Source organism: Tiliqua scincoides, chromosome 1, assembly GCF_035046505.1.
Source record: "Tiliqua scincoides isolate rTilSci1 chromosome 1, rTilSci1.hap2, whole genome shotgun sequence".
Taxonomy (NCBI): Eukaryota; Metazoa; Chordata; class Lepidosauria; order Squamata; family Scincidae; genus Tiliqua; species Tiliqua scincoides.
In genome coordinates, this window is record NC_089821.1 from 45,065,289 (window position 1) to 45,080,110 (window position 14,822).

At 41.5% G+C, this 14,822-nt stretch overlaps 1 protein-coding gene across 13 annotated transcripts in view; it reads left to right on the forward strand.

Moving 5' to 3' along the window:
- The window catches only part of PPFIBP2 (PPFIA binding protein 2), a 143,934-nt gene that overhangs the window by 102,738 nt on the left and 26,374 nt on the right, over positions 1–14,822 (forward strand). For 10 of the 13 annotated variants that reach the window (XR_010794936.1, XM_066638651.1, XM_066638576.1 and 7 more), the window contains 6 exons: positions 1,202–1,294; positions 2,637–2,745; positions 4,772–4,804; positions 7,462–7,523; positions 9,589–9,664; positions 14,376–14,482. Coding sequence is in view for 12 of the 13 variants with exons in the window: in XM_066638651.1 (XP_066494748.1) it covers positions 1,202–1,294; positions 2,637–2,745; positions 4,772–4,804; positions 7,462–7,523; positions 9,589–9,664; positions 14,376–14,482 (480 nt within the window). In the remaining variant the exon portion in view is untranslated. The remainder of the gene's footprint in view (positions 1–1,201; positions 1,295–2,636; positions 2,746–4,771; positions 4,805–7,461; positions 7,524–9,588; positions 9,665–14,375; positions 14,483–14,822) is intronic. The other 3 variants (XM_066638642.1, XM_066638677.1, XM_066638634.1) reach the window with 2 other exon arrangements.

The window sequence follows — 14,822 nt, forward strand, 5'->3', positions numbered from 1 at the left end:
AATCACAGGCATATGATTTTTGCTCATTGTCTGCATTCTAAGAGGATCAGATGGGGAGATGAGCCACAATAGAAGCACCATCATGTATTTCTTTGTTTAAACACCATACATTTTGATTGCTTATCCCTTGAAACCAGCACTTCAGTAAAGGCTTTCTGGAATTTATAGAACAAGCCTGCACTGTGTTTGATCAAAACCCACTTCACATGTCAGGCTGAAAGCTACTTTGGTTAAGCTGATGAAGTTGAACAGAAGAGGGAATGACACTGGTATGCCCAGCATAAGCTTATTGTAAAACTTATTGCTAGCTCAGTTTGTACAAGTTGCAGTGTTGTCCTGTGAACTTGTGGTATCAGATTTTGGAGAGGTTCGATTTCACTCTGCACATATTTCTGTTTTGTTTTTTAAATGGTTTTTCTGCATTTCCCCTCAAACTCCACCCCCAAGTGTTGCTTTTTGTTAAATGCACACATAGGTATTAGCTGCCTCACGTTGTCAGAAGAACCAGGGTGAAAAAGACCAGTAAGAATTAATATATTCAAGTACTTATAAATAGGAAAGAAGGAATTGTGTATGATTGTGGGTTTATGAGAAGCACTCCATTCATTTATTTTTAGCGTAGCTCTACACTGAAGAAAGTAGATTGGTCGAGAGGCAACTAAGGTCAGAGCAGTGAGAATGAGGATCTTGGATCTTGGCAGGTTCGTGCAATGTGATGGGCATTAATAATATGAGTTAATGCCATGTAGGGGTGATGAGTAGGAAATGTGTAAAGAATGTAAGTCATAATTGTTCAAATATGTTCTTAATTAGCCAAATGCTAACAGAACATACTAGCATACTAGACATGTCTTGGTGACCCTGAGTACAAGATGAACTAACAGTGCTGAAGTCAGTATCTTAAATCAGATGTAATGTTAGCATACTTAGGAGCACTGGGAATAGACCAGCAGCCTTCTCCCCTTCCTACATTTCCATCAGGCCCTATTCATTTTGTTATTTTCTTCATATCTGTCTGGTGACAAATAAGAGAGAGAATTCATTTGGATGAACAACCAGGTTAAAACATCTCTTATAACTGATTGGCATGAGATAATTTGATTTTAGAGGGATGATTCTGCACATTAGATTCTTTCTACTTAATGTGACCAGTTTTGCAAATAACTATGTTGCATGCCTCTTTTTTTTCTCCCCTTTGCAGAATTTATTACAGGAACTGAAACACCTAAAAATTAAGGTTGAAGAACTAGAAAATGAAAGAACCCAATATGAATGGAAGCTGAAAGCAACTAAAGTAAGCGGAGGCTTACATGTTTTACATGTTATGCAGAGGCAAACCCAAGTTTACCTCTGAGTTATATACTCAAAAGGAGCTGCAGCAAATGCCTCAAGGTGTAATGTGTGGGGTAGCCTTGGACAAGTTTTACCCCCTCCACAAGGATGTTAACCTTGGCTACTTTTCATCATTTTAGCTACATGTCATGTTGGCTGCTAAGAAGGAATTGTTGGGTGGGACAAGGTGAAAGCACAATGAACATGAATAGATTTTTTTTTCTGAAAAAGCTGAATGTCCCATTTGCTTTTGTTCTAATGCTCATTCATGCTGCAAATAGTGGGATCCTTAGACATGTGCCAGCCTGTATATAGAAGATATACAGTCCATATCCTAGCATGTTAGCCTAGAGGTTCCGGGCTAGTCTGTTTCAGTTGAAGATCAATGTGGGAAAGGTTGAAGCATGTCCAGGTGATGCAAACAAGAGAGCAGTACCATCCATTTCAAAACTGGAAAAGTGCCAGTACCGTTGGGAATCTGATTTCTGTGCACCAGTTAGTCTGGGCCTGAGCTTGAAAGCAAAGGAATCTCCCCAAGTTAAAACAGTGCTTGCTAGAGCACTAGTTCTTTCTACCCAAATGTCAGTCAGCTAAACTAGGGATTACCAGGCTATAGCTGTATTATAGGTAACATGGCCAGGAGTGGTTTTAGCATGTGTGTGTACATGTGCTCACTATGAGCTTTTCCTTTCTGTCCCTCTTCCTGGAGCCAATCAAATTTGGAGCTCCCTTGCTACAACAAAACAGAAGGGGAAATTTGGAAATATCAGCTCATGGACCTTTTGTGTTACATGAAGTTTGGCTGTTACCCATTGCAAGGTGGGGGGCTCCCATTGCACTGCAACGAGATGGAATCTAAAACGATAGGTTCCATCAAATTTCATCTAGCACCCCCCTTTCGTTATGAGTACACAAAAGTCATGAATCAGTCCTGCCAATCTTTTCATTTTCTTTTTTGACAAAGACTCTCCCACCTCCATTTCTGGGATATCTTATTTGTGAGAGATAGAGGCAGAATATCTATATTAATTGGCTGTTCCACTAAATTGTGGGGTGGGAGCACTTCTACCAAGAAAAAAAAAATTTATGTTTTTTTTCTAATTGAAAATAAGCTTGTATTTCTGGTTTAGTGTGGAGTAGAAGAACGAATTGCATTGTGGCAGAGGGCAATTTGTGTATGTGTTGTTTTTGCTTTCCTGACATACGTTGAGAGGAAACTGTCCATAGTGATTCATTATGCTGTATTTTTTTATACTGGTAAAGGAGAAGAAAAGAACACTAATTGCATTAATCTGTTCTTTCAGGCTGAAATAGCACAGCTTCAGGAACAGTTAGCTCTTAAAGACTCGGAAATCGAACGGTTACAGAGTCAAATCTCAAGGACTTCAGCAAATAATGAAATTGCAGAAAGAGGTAAAGATATAGTAATACAAACATTATGACATTGCTGTCAACATTTTTGTCATGCCTTCCAAAATTCCAAATTGAGCAGTCCCAACCCTGGCTCAAAACTTTGGAAGAGCTGTCCATTCTATTCTGGGTACCTCACAATCCATACGTGTGCTGCAAGACATCTATCTGTCAGCATCACCCACTCCTAGGTTGAGTACCTCACATATTTGACTTTCTGCCCTGGCTTCAATAAGTCGAACAGCCATGTCTGATCTAGAAAATTATCTCTTCAACTTCCGAGTGAGGCTTCAGGGTGCTCACCACGTCGACAGTGTTAATTTTACCCCTAACCTGCCCTACTAGTGCATAGCACCCCCAGTACTATGACCAAACCAATTAAACAAATAATTACTTATCCTCACAACGACCTTGTGAGGTTTGCCTACTGTTGTCCAACACTCTCTCATAAAGACTAGGCCAAACATATGAAGTTGTTTTTCTTAAACATGTAAACCAACATGTAATTACGCTGCTCTTTCTCCCCTTCCCTGCTGTTGTCAGCCATTGTCCTATTAATTTCAAGGTCTCCCAGAGCTTCAGAGAATTGTTTGCAATAATGCTGTGCACTTGTGCTTAATGTAGACAAAACTCAATAACCATTTGTAACGAGCAGCATTTACCAAGACTGCCTTTTATATCGGCCACCTTTTACTGAAAAAAAGGGTGGAGCTGTAGATCAGTCGTAGAACTCCTATCTGAAACCCTGGAGAGCTGTTGACAGTAGAGAGCTAGATAGACCAGTGGTCTTTCTCTGTACACAGCAATTGTTTCTATAAACAAGGAGTGCGCTTTGCTCATTCACATACCAGCATAGAGTAATCCTTCCTCTGAAATTCTTAATAGTCCTAGTGTTTCACTGGAGAGATGACTAAATCTCTGCCCTTCTCTTGAATGAGTGGTAACATCTGAGCCATTTGTTGTTGCTTCCAATAAGGTACATTACTGTAGAGGTGGTCCTGACGCACATTAGGAATTACGCTGTGCAGTGGCATGATTGCTATTCATGTCGGTGATTTGTAGAGTTTGTGCATGTCTGTTTTAATAGGAATTGCATGTTTAACTAGACTATTCAGTTTCTCTAACAGTAATTGGAAGCGTTAACAAATACGTGTTCTGCTGAGGGCCTTCAGCATGTTGTTGACTACAAAAGGAGGAAGGCCCAAAAGGCCTGACAGCACAAAGCTATGCACGTTTACTGAGAAGTAAGTCCTTCTTTGTTCAATGGGACTTGCTTTCAGAAAAATGTGCATAGGACTGCAGGCTTAGTGAAGCAAAAATAGACTTAGCAGTGTTCTTTCTGTAAAATTTTCAACCCAATCTTTCCCTCACCGCCCCTCGTATGACAGCACTGACTGCTGTAAAGCAGTCATCCCCTATCACAAAAAGTGCTCTGACAGTGTGTGAGTTGGCACACTGCTAGGAGCGCAGGCAGGAAGGCCTGTGCCTTCCCTTTCTCGCCATTGCTGAGGGTGAGGTAAGACATGGGACATGCAGGAGGGCAGAATGGAGGTGGGGGCAATACCAGGTAGAGAGAGGGTGTAACAGGGTGAGGAGGCCACAGGAGGGGGAAGATCAGTTGTGGAAGACCATGCCAGGTCTTATCCCCTCCAGCAGAAGCTTTCCCGCCTCCTTTCTGCTTTCTGACCTGCACAGGCAAACTTGGTCCAAGTGAGACCCATTGCAGGTCAGGGGACTTATGCAGGGGTAAGGGAATTTAAAATCCCCTTTTCCCGCTGAAGACTCCTGGCCCACCCACAACCACCCCTACTATTGAATGCAGCATTCACCAGTTTGGTGTGGCTGCAGTGGAGTGGGGGTGGGAGAATAAGATTGGGCTCTTTATTTTTCGTGTCAACTTTTGAAAGTTGGAAGAGAGCAGTAGTAATGTTGGGGTTCACCTTTTTTCTTGAATGCATATTCTGATGCAGTTTCATATAGTATCTAATCTGTGCTTTTGTGATTTGACTTTTTCCATTTCACATCATAGAGGAAGTGTATAGGCGAAGGCTAAAAGAAAAACGTAAGCCTTAAGATTTCACTTTATTCCTTTTCACACAAATTATAGCTACAATGCACTTCTGCAGCAATAATCATTCAATGTGCCTTTATAGTTGGCTGCTGAATTGTAACACACAGGATGATATTTCACTGCTTACAGCAAACAGACAGCTATTTGCATTGCTTCAATACAGCTGCAGGAACCTTCTCAGACTGACCAAAAACAAATTAATCTCAGAAATACATAATTTAACAATAATGGACATTTCAAAAGTCTCCATCAAGGTTGGTAGGTTTCAAAAGACATTATATTGCAAGTATGCAACAGATGTTTTGTTTGCATACATGTGTGTGTGTGAATTTTTCCCCCGCTTTGTGGTTTCTAAAAACGGGATTTGCACCAAGCCATCATTTGACAGTTTTAAATTTTTCTATTTTAAATCATGGATAGGCAACCCACTAATTAAACAAATCTTTTTGGAGATGACTTTTTAAAAATAGGAAAAGAAAACCTTGATGCAGTTCTTTCTAAAGTCTAACCACAATGAATGAGAACTTAATGGAAAATATAAGAAGAGAAAATGTCTTGTGTGTTTTTTTTTGCCCTTCTGTAAATCTGTCTGGTTGCTTGTGCATTGCTTGCTGTTTTATGTGGCTTTGTCCTTTGATTGGCTGACTGCATACATGCCACATCTACCAAAAATATCAGAATGTTATCTTATGTAAAATAACTGAGTTTTCAGGGCGGTTAATGCATCAATCCTTTCCACATTTCCCTGGGAGTAAGCCCCATTGAACACAATTACATCTGAGTAGACATACATAGGATTGGACATAATAATAATAATAATTAATAATACAGGTATTTATATACTGCCTTTCTCGGTCCTCAGATTTCTCCTCAGACTTTATTCAAGGCAGTTTACATAGGCAGGCCATTTAAATCCCCGTAGGGATTTTTACAATTGAAAGAAGGCTCTATCTTTCAAGAGCCACAACAATTCAGATGTTTCTTTCTGATCTGGCCTCCATCCTGGCCTCCATCCTCCCACGCTCAGAGCTGATGGAATAACTTGGCTCAGCTTGTCAGCTGCTTCAAGGTCGCACGGTGCTGGTGGCCTCGAACTGGCGACCTACGGATGTTATCTTCAGGCAAACAGAGGCTCTACCCTCTAGACCAGACCTCCTGCCCTCCTGACCATATAATCCACCAATTATATGACCTCCCTCACTATATTTACAGCACTTGGTTGTACTAATTAGAATTGACGATCCAAACTTTTGCAGTTTAAAAAAAAATACTGACATTCCTTCCTTCCTAGACTAACAATTTTAGTTGCACTAATTTTTTCCCCCTTTGTGTGTCACGTTGCCGTCTTTGCACATGATTCGTGCTACATTTCAGTAAATTGAGTCATATTTTTTCATTAATGTGCCTTGGATTTGGGACAATTTGGTAAGAATGCTAAGGAATAGCTTAGCTAAGGAATTCTAAAATGATTGTTGTAATCAAATCAAACCCCTGTACAGTGTCGGCTGTCGCTCCATCCCAAGCAATCTCCAACCCAAAGTATGATAAGTGCATTAACTCTTTGGTTAGTTATGTCCAGGCCCCCAACGAAGAACAATGCAATAGACACATCCAGAATTTTAACCACTTATCCCCAACCTCAAGAATGCTTGTCTTTGAAGAGCATCTTCTGTTCATAATTATGATGGACTTAGGTGCACCATAGAAAGGTGGTGAATTGAGGATCACTAACTAATGTTCTTGTTTTTGCATTCTGGGGTTCAGTGGTGCATAATATGGTCAGGGATAGGACCACATGTTTTTGGCTCAGGCAAATTCTAATATGTCACAAGTTGCTTCAGTAAATATTTTAGGAACTGTTGAATTATTTGGTACAATTTAAGGATTGATGAATGTCAGAAATGGTAAGGAGAAAAAATCCAAGTGATATCAATTAATATTTTAAAACTTCATCTAAAGTAGTTTTTTTGAAGAATTGTTTTTCACAACAATATTTTTGATGGACACAGTGCAGTCTGAGGGCCATGATGAGAAGGGGATGGTGGGGGGAGAGGATAATTAAATTACCTTCCATGTGCCTAAAGAATTTGGAGAGTCACTGCAAGTCAGTGTAGACAATACAGCAATCGATGAATCAATATCTTACTTGATATAAGGCAGCTTCAGGCTGGATTTTGGGGGTTTTAACCTTAGGAATAATTTGGGCTATATCTCTAAACAGGTGCATGCCTAAATCTTTTGGAAAAAAATATCATTTTTGTTTTTCATGGTCAGGAAAACAAAATGTGATGTAGCTTATTTAATGCCATGTGTCATATCTGTTCTCATTGTTCATTCCATATTTAGTAAGGCTGAAGTGCTTTGGGATAAAGGCAAGTGCACACTTTATACACTTTGTTGAGTTTTGGTTGCTTTAATTCATTCCAAGCGACATGTGCAGTGGTATAAAGAAAATTACCCAGACTGCTTGCTTGTGAAGAGCCACCACATGGACCAATTTAAGGTTGCTGGTATGAGCCCTGAACCTCTGTTTTGAGAAGACTACCAAAAATGCTATTACTATTGCAGTCTGATAAAATTGCAGAAATAGTGCACTTTGACTGATATGTGGGCATTGGTTTCCTCCTAACTTGTGAAATTTCTTCTAGATCAAGAGGTTCAGCGTTTGAAAATAGGAATGGAGTCTTTGTTAGCTGCAAATGAAGAAAAGGTGAGAGAACTGCTAAGTGAATTCAGTGCTGAAGTAATATTTGAACCAGGGAACTTGCTGGTTCACTACTTAAGGCCCGAACTTATCCAACTTTCTAGTGCCAATGTAGTGCAGCCCCAGAGTAAGAGAACAAACATTCTCTTACCTTGAGGAGGGCTCCATGAATCTCCCCCCACCTCAGGATGCAGTACATCTCCCATTGGCATGGCTGCATCAGCTCTGGAAAGTTGGATAGGATTGGGCCCTTTACAGCCTAATCAAGAATAGTGTGCTCATCGCTGGCTCGTTTGCGGCACTTAGAACCTGAGCTAGCCCAGCATGAGCCCGTGCTGGGTATGCTAGTGGTCCACTGCCTGGCACTCCGTGCAAAACTTTGGGTGGTGGTGAGGTAAGATGGGGCGTGAGGGGAGGCATTCCAGGGCGGGAAGAAAGTATGGCAGTGGACGAAGGGGGGCAGGAGGGGGCAAAGATTACGGCAGGCCATACCGCCATATCCTGACCCCCTCTCATCCCAGGAGTCCCGACACAGGTCTCCTCGAATCTGTGCCTGCTGAAGAGCAGGTATAGATCTGAGGTGACCCATCAGGGCTGCCTGGGGCTTACATGGGATAAGGGAGCATAAGCTCCCTTATCCTGAGTAGACCCCACACTGCTTCCCAGCCCCATTGGATACAGTGGTAGCCATTTTGGCGCAACTGCAGCCCAGGGAGCTGGGAAGCATAGGATTGGGCCCTTAGTCTCTTAACCCACTACATTATATCAGCTATTATCATGTTAACCTTATTTACCTTTTTAAATACAAGCTTATAAACATGTTGTTAAAGATTTAAAAGAATCAAAAACTATATAAAGCTACATGCACAGAATAAAAATGAAACTTACTACGTACTAATTAAACAAACTCTTATCTGCTCTTTTCCCTTAACTTTTGTGAAATATACCTGGGGATGCTAGGTGCTGTTAGCTATCTCCTGCAGCCTAGGAGAAAAAGAGAAAGGAAAGCCTATAGTTTTGCAAGACAATTTTACTGACTGAAAAAAAATGTAGCTATAACCATCTGAGAGTGTGTGTGAGTTGCACATGCATCTCCATCCATTACTGAAGGGTAACTAGGTTATTGAGCCATAACCCTGGTGTCCTAAACTTTCCCATGACTCACATTTTCTTATCACACCTATCTTCACGAAGGAAGTGCCATGGTGTGAAGTTAATCATAAGACAGTCTTGACCCCTATCAACTTTCTGTTAGTGGAAGTGACACAAAGCAGGTGGTGTCCATGAGCAGGGGGAAAAATGATGGCTGACCTCCATTAACTGAGTGCCAATGCCCTGCCTGGCTATCCTTCCAAGGGTATTTCTACCACAGAGGTGTACATATATTAACTAACAAGCAAACATATAAAATAATGGGCACCTTTTTTAAGATTAACATCAGCAAGGGTTTGAGGGGCTGAGGTGGGTGGGAGGGATTTAAAAGCTTAACAAATAATCTTTTACATGTCACTGTCTCTTCTTGTAGCAATTACACATTATAAACACAGATCCGGATGTGGGGAAATGGTGGTCATTTTGCTTCCTTGTAACTATATCTGGAGCTTATTCCTAGAGGCTTTTGTTACTGTTTATTTCCAAGACTTTCTGTTTCAGCAGAGAGGACTCAGAAATAAACACTCAGCAAATGTCCTGGGAAAGCAGTCGGGATGCTGGGATTTTGCAGGTCTGATGCAAACTTTCTGTAAAATGTGTACTTCTGAGCGTGTGTCTTTTTAGAAGAGTGATTGGGGCACCTCTTTTCAGACATCTATGTGAAATTCTGTGCCAACTCTGATGATTAATAATAAGCACCAGAAATAGATAATATCAGGCCCATGGGCAGTACCTCCAAGGATTGTGTTTCGCTCACGCGGATGAGTCCCCAAGCAGCGGCAAGTCCTGATCAGGAAATGTTTCATGGGATTTGCATTTACCTGTCTGATGATATTATGATTAAGAATATGTATGTACTGCTGTCATGTTGATACTCTTAAAAACCTGCCAGCGTTGATTTCTGTCTATATCATTTTAGGATCGTCGAATAGAAGAGCTAACAGTTTTGCTAAGCCAGTATCGAAGAGTGAAGGAGATCATGATAGCAGTTCAAGGTATACTTGGTGCCTGTAGTATGCTGGATAAAAGGTCTTCTAAAAATTGCATGACTTCCATTTAAACCATTCATTAACTATGAAAGTTCATGATGCCTACTGAAGGTCAGAAGCGATGACCCAAAAATAAGCACTTTGTTCTCACCTAGAAATTCATTAACTGCAACGGGCAGGAGAGAAAATATGCAAAGCTTGATCATATTTTCAAGATACGGAAGAGCTCAATTATTACACAGGCCGCCCTTTCAGCAGAGCTGCTTCTACCGAGGTGTCACGCCGCAGCTCAGCAACTGAGAGGTGGTCTGCAAAGTGATGCCTCAGCAGAAGTGGCACTGCTGCAAAGGGTGGTCCGTGTGATAGTTGGGCTCTTCCAGCACCTTGGCAGCTTCTCTCTTTCTCACCCTTCTTGGTCTACCCCTTCCCCTGTACTGTTCCTCACTTTCTGCCTCCTTCTGTTTCTCCCTCCCAGCTTCTTGGCAGAAGTAGTGATCCAGCACGGCAAGATAATTGGGTTCTCCCAGTGCCACCCTTTCTGTAGTGTCACTTCTGTTGATGTGTCACTTTGCAGTTGCTGGTGGTGCTGGGACAGCCCAATTATCACTGGGTCCTGATAAAAACCTAAGAAAAGCCGTGCTGGATCAGATTGAAGGCCCATCTAGTCCAGCCTCCTGTATCTCACAGTGACCCACCAGATGCCTCAGGGAGCACACAAAACAACAGGAGACTTGCATCTGGCATTCTGAGGTAGGCAACTTCTAAAACCAGGAGGTTGCACATACCCTTCATGGCTTGTAACTTGTGATGGATATTTCCTCCAGAAATCTTTCCAGTCCCCTTTTAAAGGCATCCAGGCCAGATGCCATGACCCAATCTTGTGGCAAGGAGTTCCAAAGATTAATTACTCACTGGGTAAAGAAATATTTTCTTTTTCTTTTCTGATAAAGAGCTTCTGTGGACCATATTCTGCCTGCTGGCCTTATGTTTGACACCCCTGAACTAAAGCATAGCCATATTTGAGGTTATTTACCTTATTTGGCCATAAAGCTTTCTGACTCGTTAAAGAAGAAATAATGCATTTTCTAGTTAAGAGATTTTTTTTTCCAGAAATTCTGTCTGCTAAGACATCTATGCATGCTGACTAGACAGCCATATGAAATGTTATACTTCCTGTCTGCATTTAGAATAACTCAGCCAAGAAGATGAGTGAACATAACGCAAAGTAATGTTAAGAAGAGGTTGTTGTGAAAGCAAAACAAAAAAGCAAGGCTTTTATGTAATTTGTAGCCTACTTCTTGGTTTTAAAAAAATTCAAAATAGTTGAGAAGCTATCCTAACACATTTTAGAATCTGGAGTATTAAACAGTCAAAGGATTAAACAAGTCAAACATCTGTCAGATTGCCATGTTGAAATCACCCCAAAAGTTGTCATTCAGGAGATAGGACCTGGTAATGCCACATGGTTGTATACTAGTACACATACTAGTAAATGACCAAAAGAAAAAAAAAATTGGGTGCCAGGGAAGAGCCCTGGAGCTAAGGGATGGGGGGGGGGGGGAGAGAAGAAAAGTGCTAATTTTTCAGAGACAAATTTTTGCAATGGAAACACTGCAGAATATTTTTCAGACCGATGAGTGAGATAACTTCTTAAAATGTTTCCAGCCAACTACATATCTGAAAAATACCTACTGCTGCAGCACTCCATCTCTTCCTCTTCCACTAACTCAGAAAGATGAGTTAGTGGGAGGAGGTGGAGTGAAAGGGCAGCAGTACACACTAGATTTTGTATGGAAGGGAAGGAGTAGGCAATAGAGGCATCGCTCCAAAACCTGGTTTCAGCTGAAAGTAAGAAATCTGGTAGGTTAGCTAAAGAACATGACATGGCTATAAAACACCTGAATCTCCAGCTGAAACCTGACGTCTGGCAGCCCTCGCCTATTTGAAAAGTAAAATCTTTACATAGTTCCTAAATATTGCTATCAGGCAGAGAAGGACTTTCCTAACATTGTTCTAGATGTTCTAGATTGTTCTAGATTGTTCTAGATTGTTCTAGAGTTCTGTGAGACTGAAGCCACCACAGAGAAGACCCTACCCTAAACCCCTGTCGATGATGCTCTTCTAAGAGCCAGAGAAAACCTTATTCCCATAGTAGCAAGTTCTTCACCCCTATATGTACTATAATATATGAATTGCCTTACATCACATATAACCACTATTACATTATGAATCTCCACACCCTGGCCATACTCCCAGAGATGGTAGCTATCAAAAGAGTGCTTTCCTTGAGCATGGGGCCTAAAGATGGGGGGACGTAGTGCTGAAGGTACTCCTCAGGTTGCCAAAGCTGACTAAAGCTTTTTTTCAGAGAGATTTTTTCCCCAGCATACTTTTAACATGGACATAACTTAGAAACTCCAGGATGGTTTTCAGTAGTCATCTGATGCTAATTCCTGAAGACGCCAAGCCAAGCAAGTGCTGGCCACCATAATCTTAGGCCTCTGTGAGCATAGCTTGGCCTCTCGCAAAAGAATTCTTTGTATACTAAGCAAGGCAGCCATTTGAAGGATTGACAGGGGAAGGGGGATGGAATCAGTCTCTGAAACCAATTGCCACCCCTTCATCTGTGACATGTTTTTATGGGGCGCCCACCTGTTACAACTAAATAGGATCCAGCATTTAATATCATTACAGCTTTGACAAAAGATGGAGTATTTATTGAGATGGTAAATAATTGATTGGAGCCTCAAAAGCAATTTTAAATCCTCAACTTTTTCTTGTCATTTAATAACTATTGGACCAGTGGTCTCGCCCTTCTTTACCTTTCCTTAAATAACAGGTTTTGCAAAAAGGTCATATTAAATTACTGATCTTTTCCACACATATGAGTAGCTGGAAGTGATTTTCCTGTTCTGAAACCAACCCTGCATTTTTCTACTATGTAAAATTGATGGTGTTGGGTTGTATTATATTCCATATGGTTATATTTTCCAGTGATACAACATAACTTTTAAAGAGCTCATTTACCATAGAAGCTACAGTGACCCAGTTTGCTATAATTAACTACAGAACATTTGGCTAATGTTCATGAAACTGTCATTATCTAGAACAATGTGCAAAATATATTGACCACAAATCTCTTCCTTCACATTCTCTGCAACCCTAAAAACTTGATGTTGAATTGTAGCACTTAAGATATTTAACATGCATGTATATTAATGGCAAAAAGGTTTTTATTCAACAATTATAGCAGTATTTTTAATTCTGTTTTTATTTGTTAATGAAATTGTTTTATACATTTTGTAATCCACTTTGGGTGCTCATCTGGAAGAAAAGTGGGCTAAAAATTGAATGAATAGGCCACCCTCCAAAAACAAGTGTACAACACAATCCCTATCCTAACACAATCCTCAGGAGGAAGCCAGGCCAGCGCTCCCAGAAGTGCCGGCCTGCAGAGGCTGACGGAAGCCTTCGCGCCAGCTTCCTCCTGGCGCCTTGCGTCAGCTTGGTTGAGCCGACGCAAAGTGGAGGGTAGGTGTGGGGGAGGCGGGGAGGAAGAGGGAGGGAGGAGTTCCTGGGCAGGGGGAGGGCGAGTGGTGGATGGCCCCGGGGTGGGCGGGGAGCAGGAGGCGGGGCTGGGATCCAACAGTTATGCCGGATCCCAACCCCTGTTCCTGGGGAGAACGGAATGGTATCAAGCCGCTCCGCTCTCCTCAGACTTGCGCCACCTAAGAGGTGGCACAAATCCAAGGAGACCCATTGGGGCCAGCAGCCCTTACTCAGCCCTTTCCCCTTACCTCTGGCTAATCTGCTTATGGCCCCTGTCCTGTGCTAGATACAGCGCAAGCCTCCTGGCTTGCCTGTTCCAGCACAGGATAAGATTGTGCCCTTAGGTTAGTAATGGCTTTTCATTGACATGATATATCATAGTCATTACTAACTAGTCCAGCATTCTGTATCACAGTGGCCCACCAGATACTTCAGGGAGCACACAAGACACCTGCATCCTGGTGCCCTCTCTTGAATCTGGCATTCTGAGGTAGCCTACTTCTAAAATCAGGAGATTGCACATGTGTATCACAAGTTACAAGGCAAGATGGGTTTTTCTTCCAGAAATCCCCTTTTAAAGGCATCAAGGCCAAATGCCATCACCACATCTTGTAGCACTGTAGTTCCATTTAATTAAGCTACTGAACAAACCTGTTCATATTTTGCTACTTTTCTTGTAGGGCGCAATTGTAACCAACTTTTCAGCACTGACCTAAGAGCATTGCAGCTCCAAGGTAAGGGAACAAACATTCCCTTACTTTGAGGAGGCCTCCGTGCCCCAGCTGCAGGATGCAGCACACATCCCATTGGCAGAGCTATGTCAGAGATACGATATGTCAAAGCTGGAAAGCTGGTTCAGATTTGGGCCATAGTAAACTATATTTTCTTTTCTTTATTTGTTAATAAATTGAATTTGCAATTACATTTACATCGTCTTTTTAGAGGAATATCTAATATGTGTCTTAGTCAACTATTGAACAAATTTCCCAAATGAGGAAGAGCAAAATACACTGAGAAGAATTTATTGACTTTGTCACCTGCTTTTTCTCTATTACATGGAGTCATGAAGATGGAGAGCTTTTTCTGTAAGCTGAGAACTAAATGTGTTTAGGATCATGTTTGTGTTGTTCTTTAAACCTTTAACCTGTACACAATTCTGAATTTCTAGGAACTACAGAAAGAGTCTTCACTGGTGGCAACGAAGATGATATTGAAGCAACGTTAAGAAAGTGGAATCCCATGAATAAGGTCCCAATAGAACTATATAAACCAGAGGTTGGTTGGCTGGCGGGTTTTTTTTCAAGTGTCACAGAATGTTAAGAGTTGGAACCTTGGAGGTAATACAGTCCAACCCTTTCCTCAGTGCAGGCAACTGCTACAGCGTTGCTGACAGGTGGCCATGCAGTTTTTGCTTGAAAATATCCAACAAAGGAGAACCTCCTACTGAACAAGGCAGACTGTTTCAGTGCTGGACAGCTCTTACAGATAGGAAAATCTTCCTCAATCTAGCCTAAATCTACATCCTTGTGGTTTATCCATTTTAGTTCTGCCATCAAGAACCACAGGAAGCAAGGTCTCCCTTTTTACTGAGTGATAGCCCTTTATATCTTCCTTT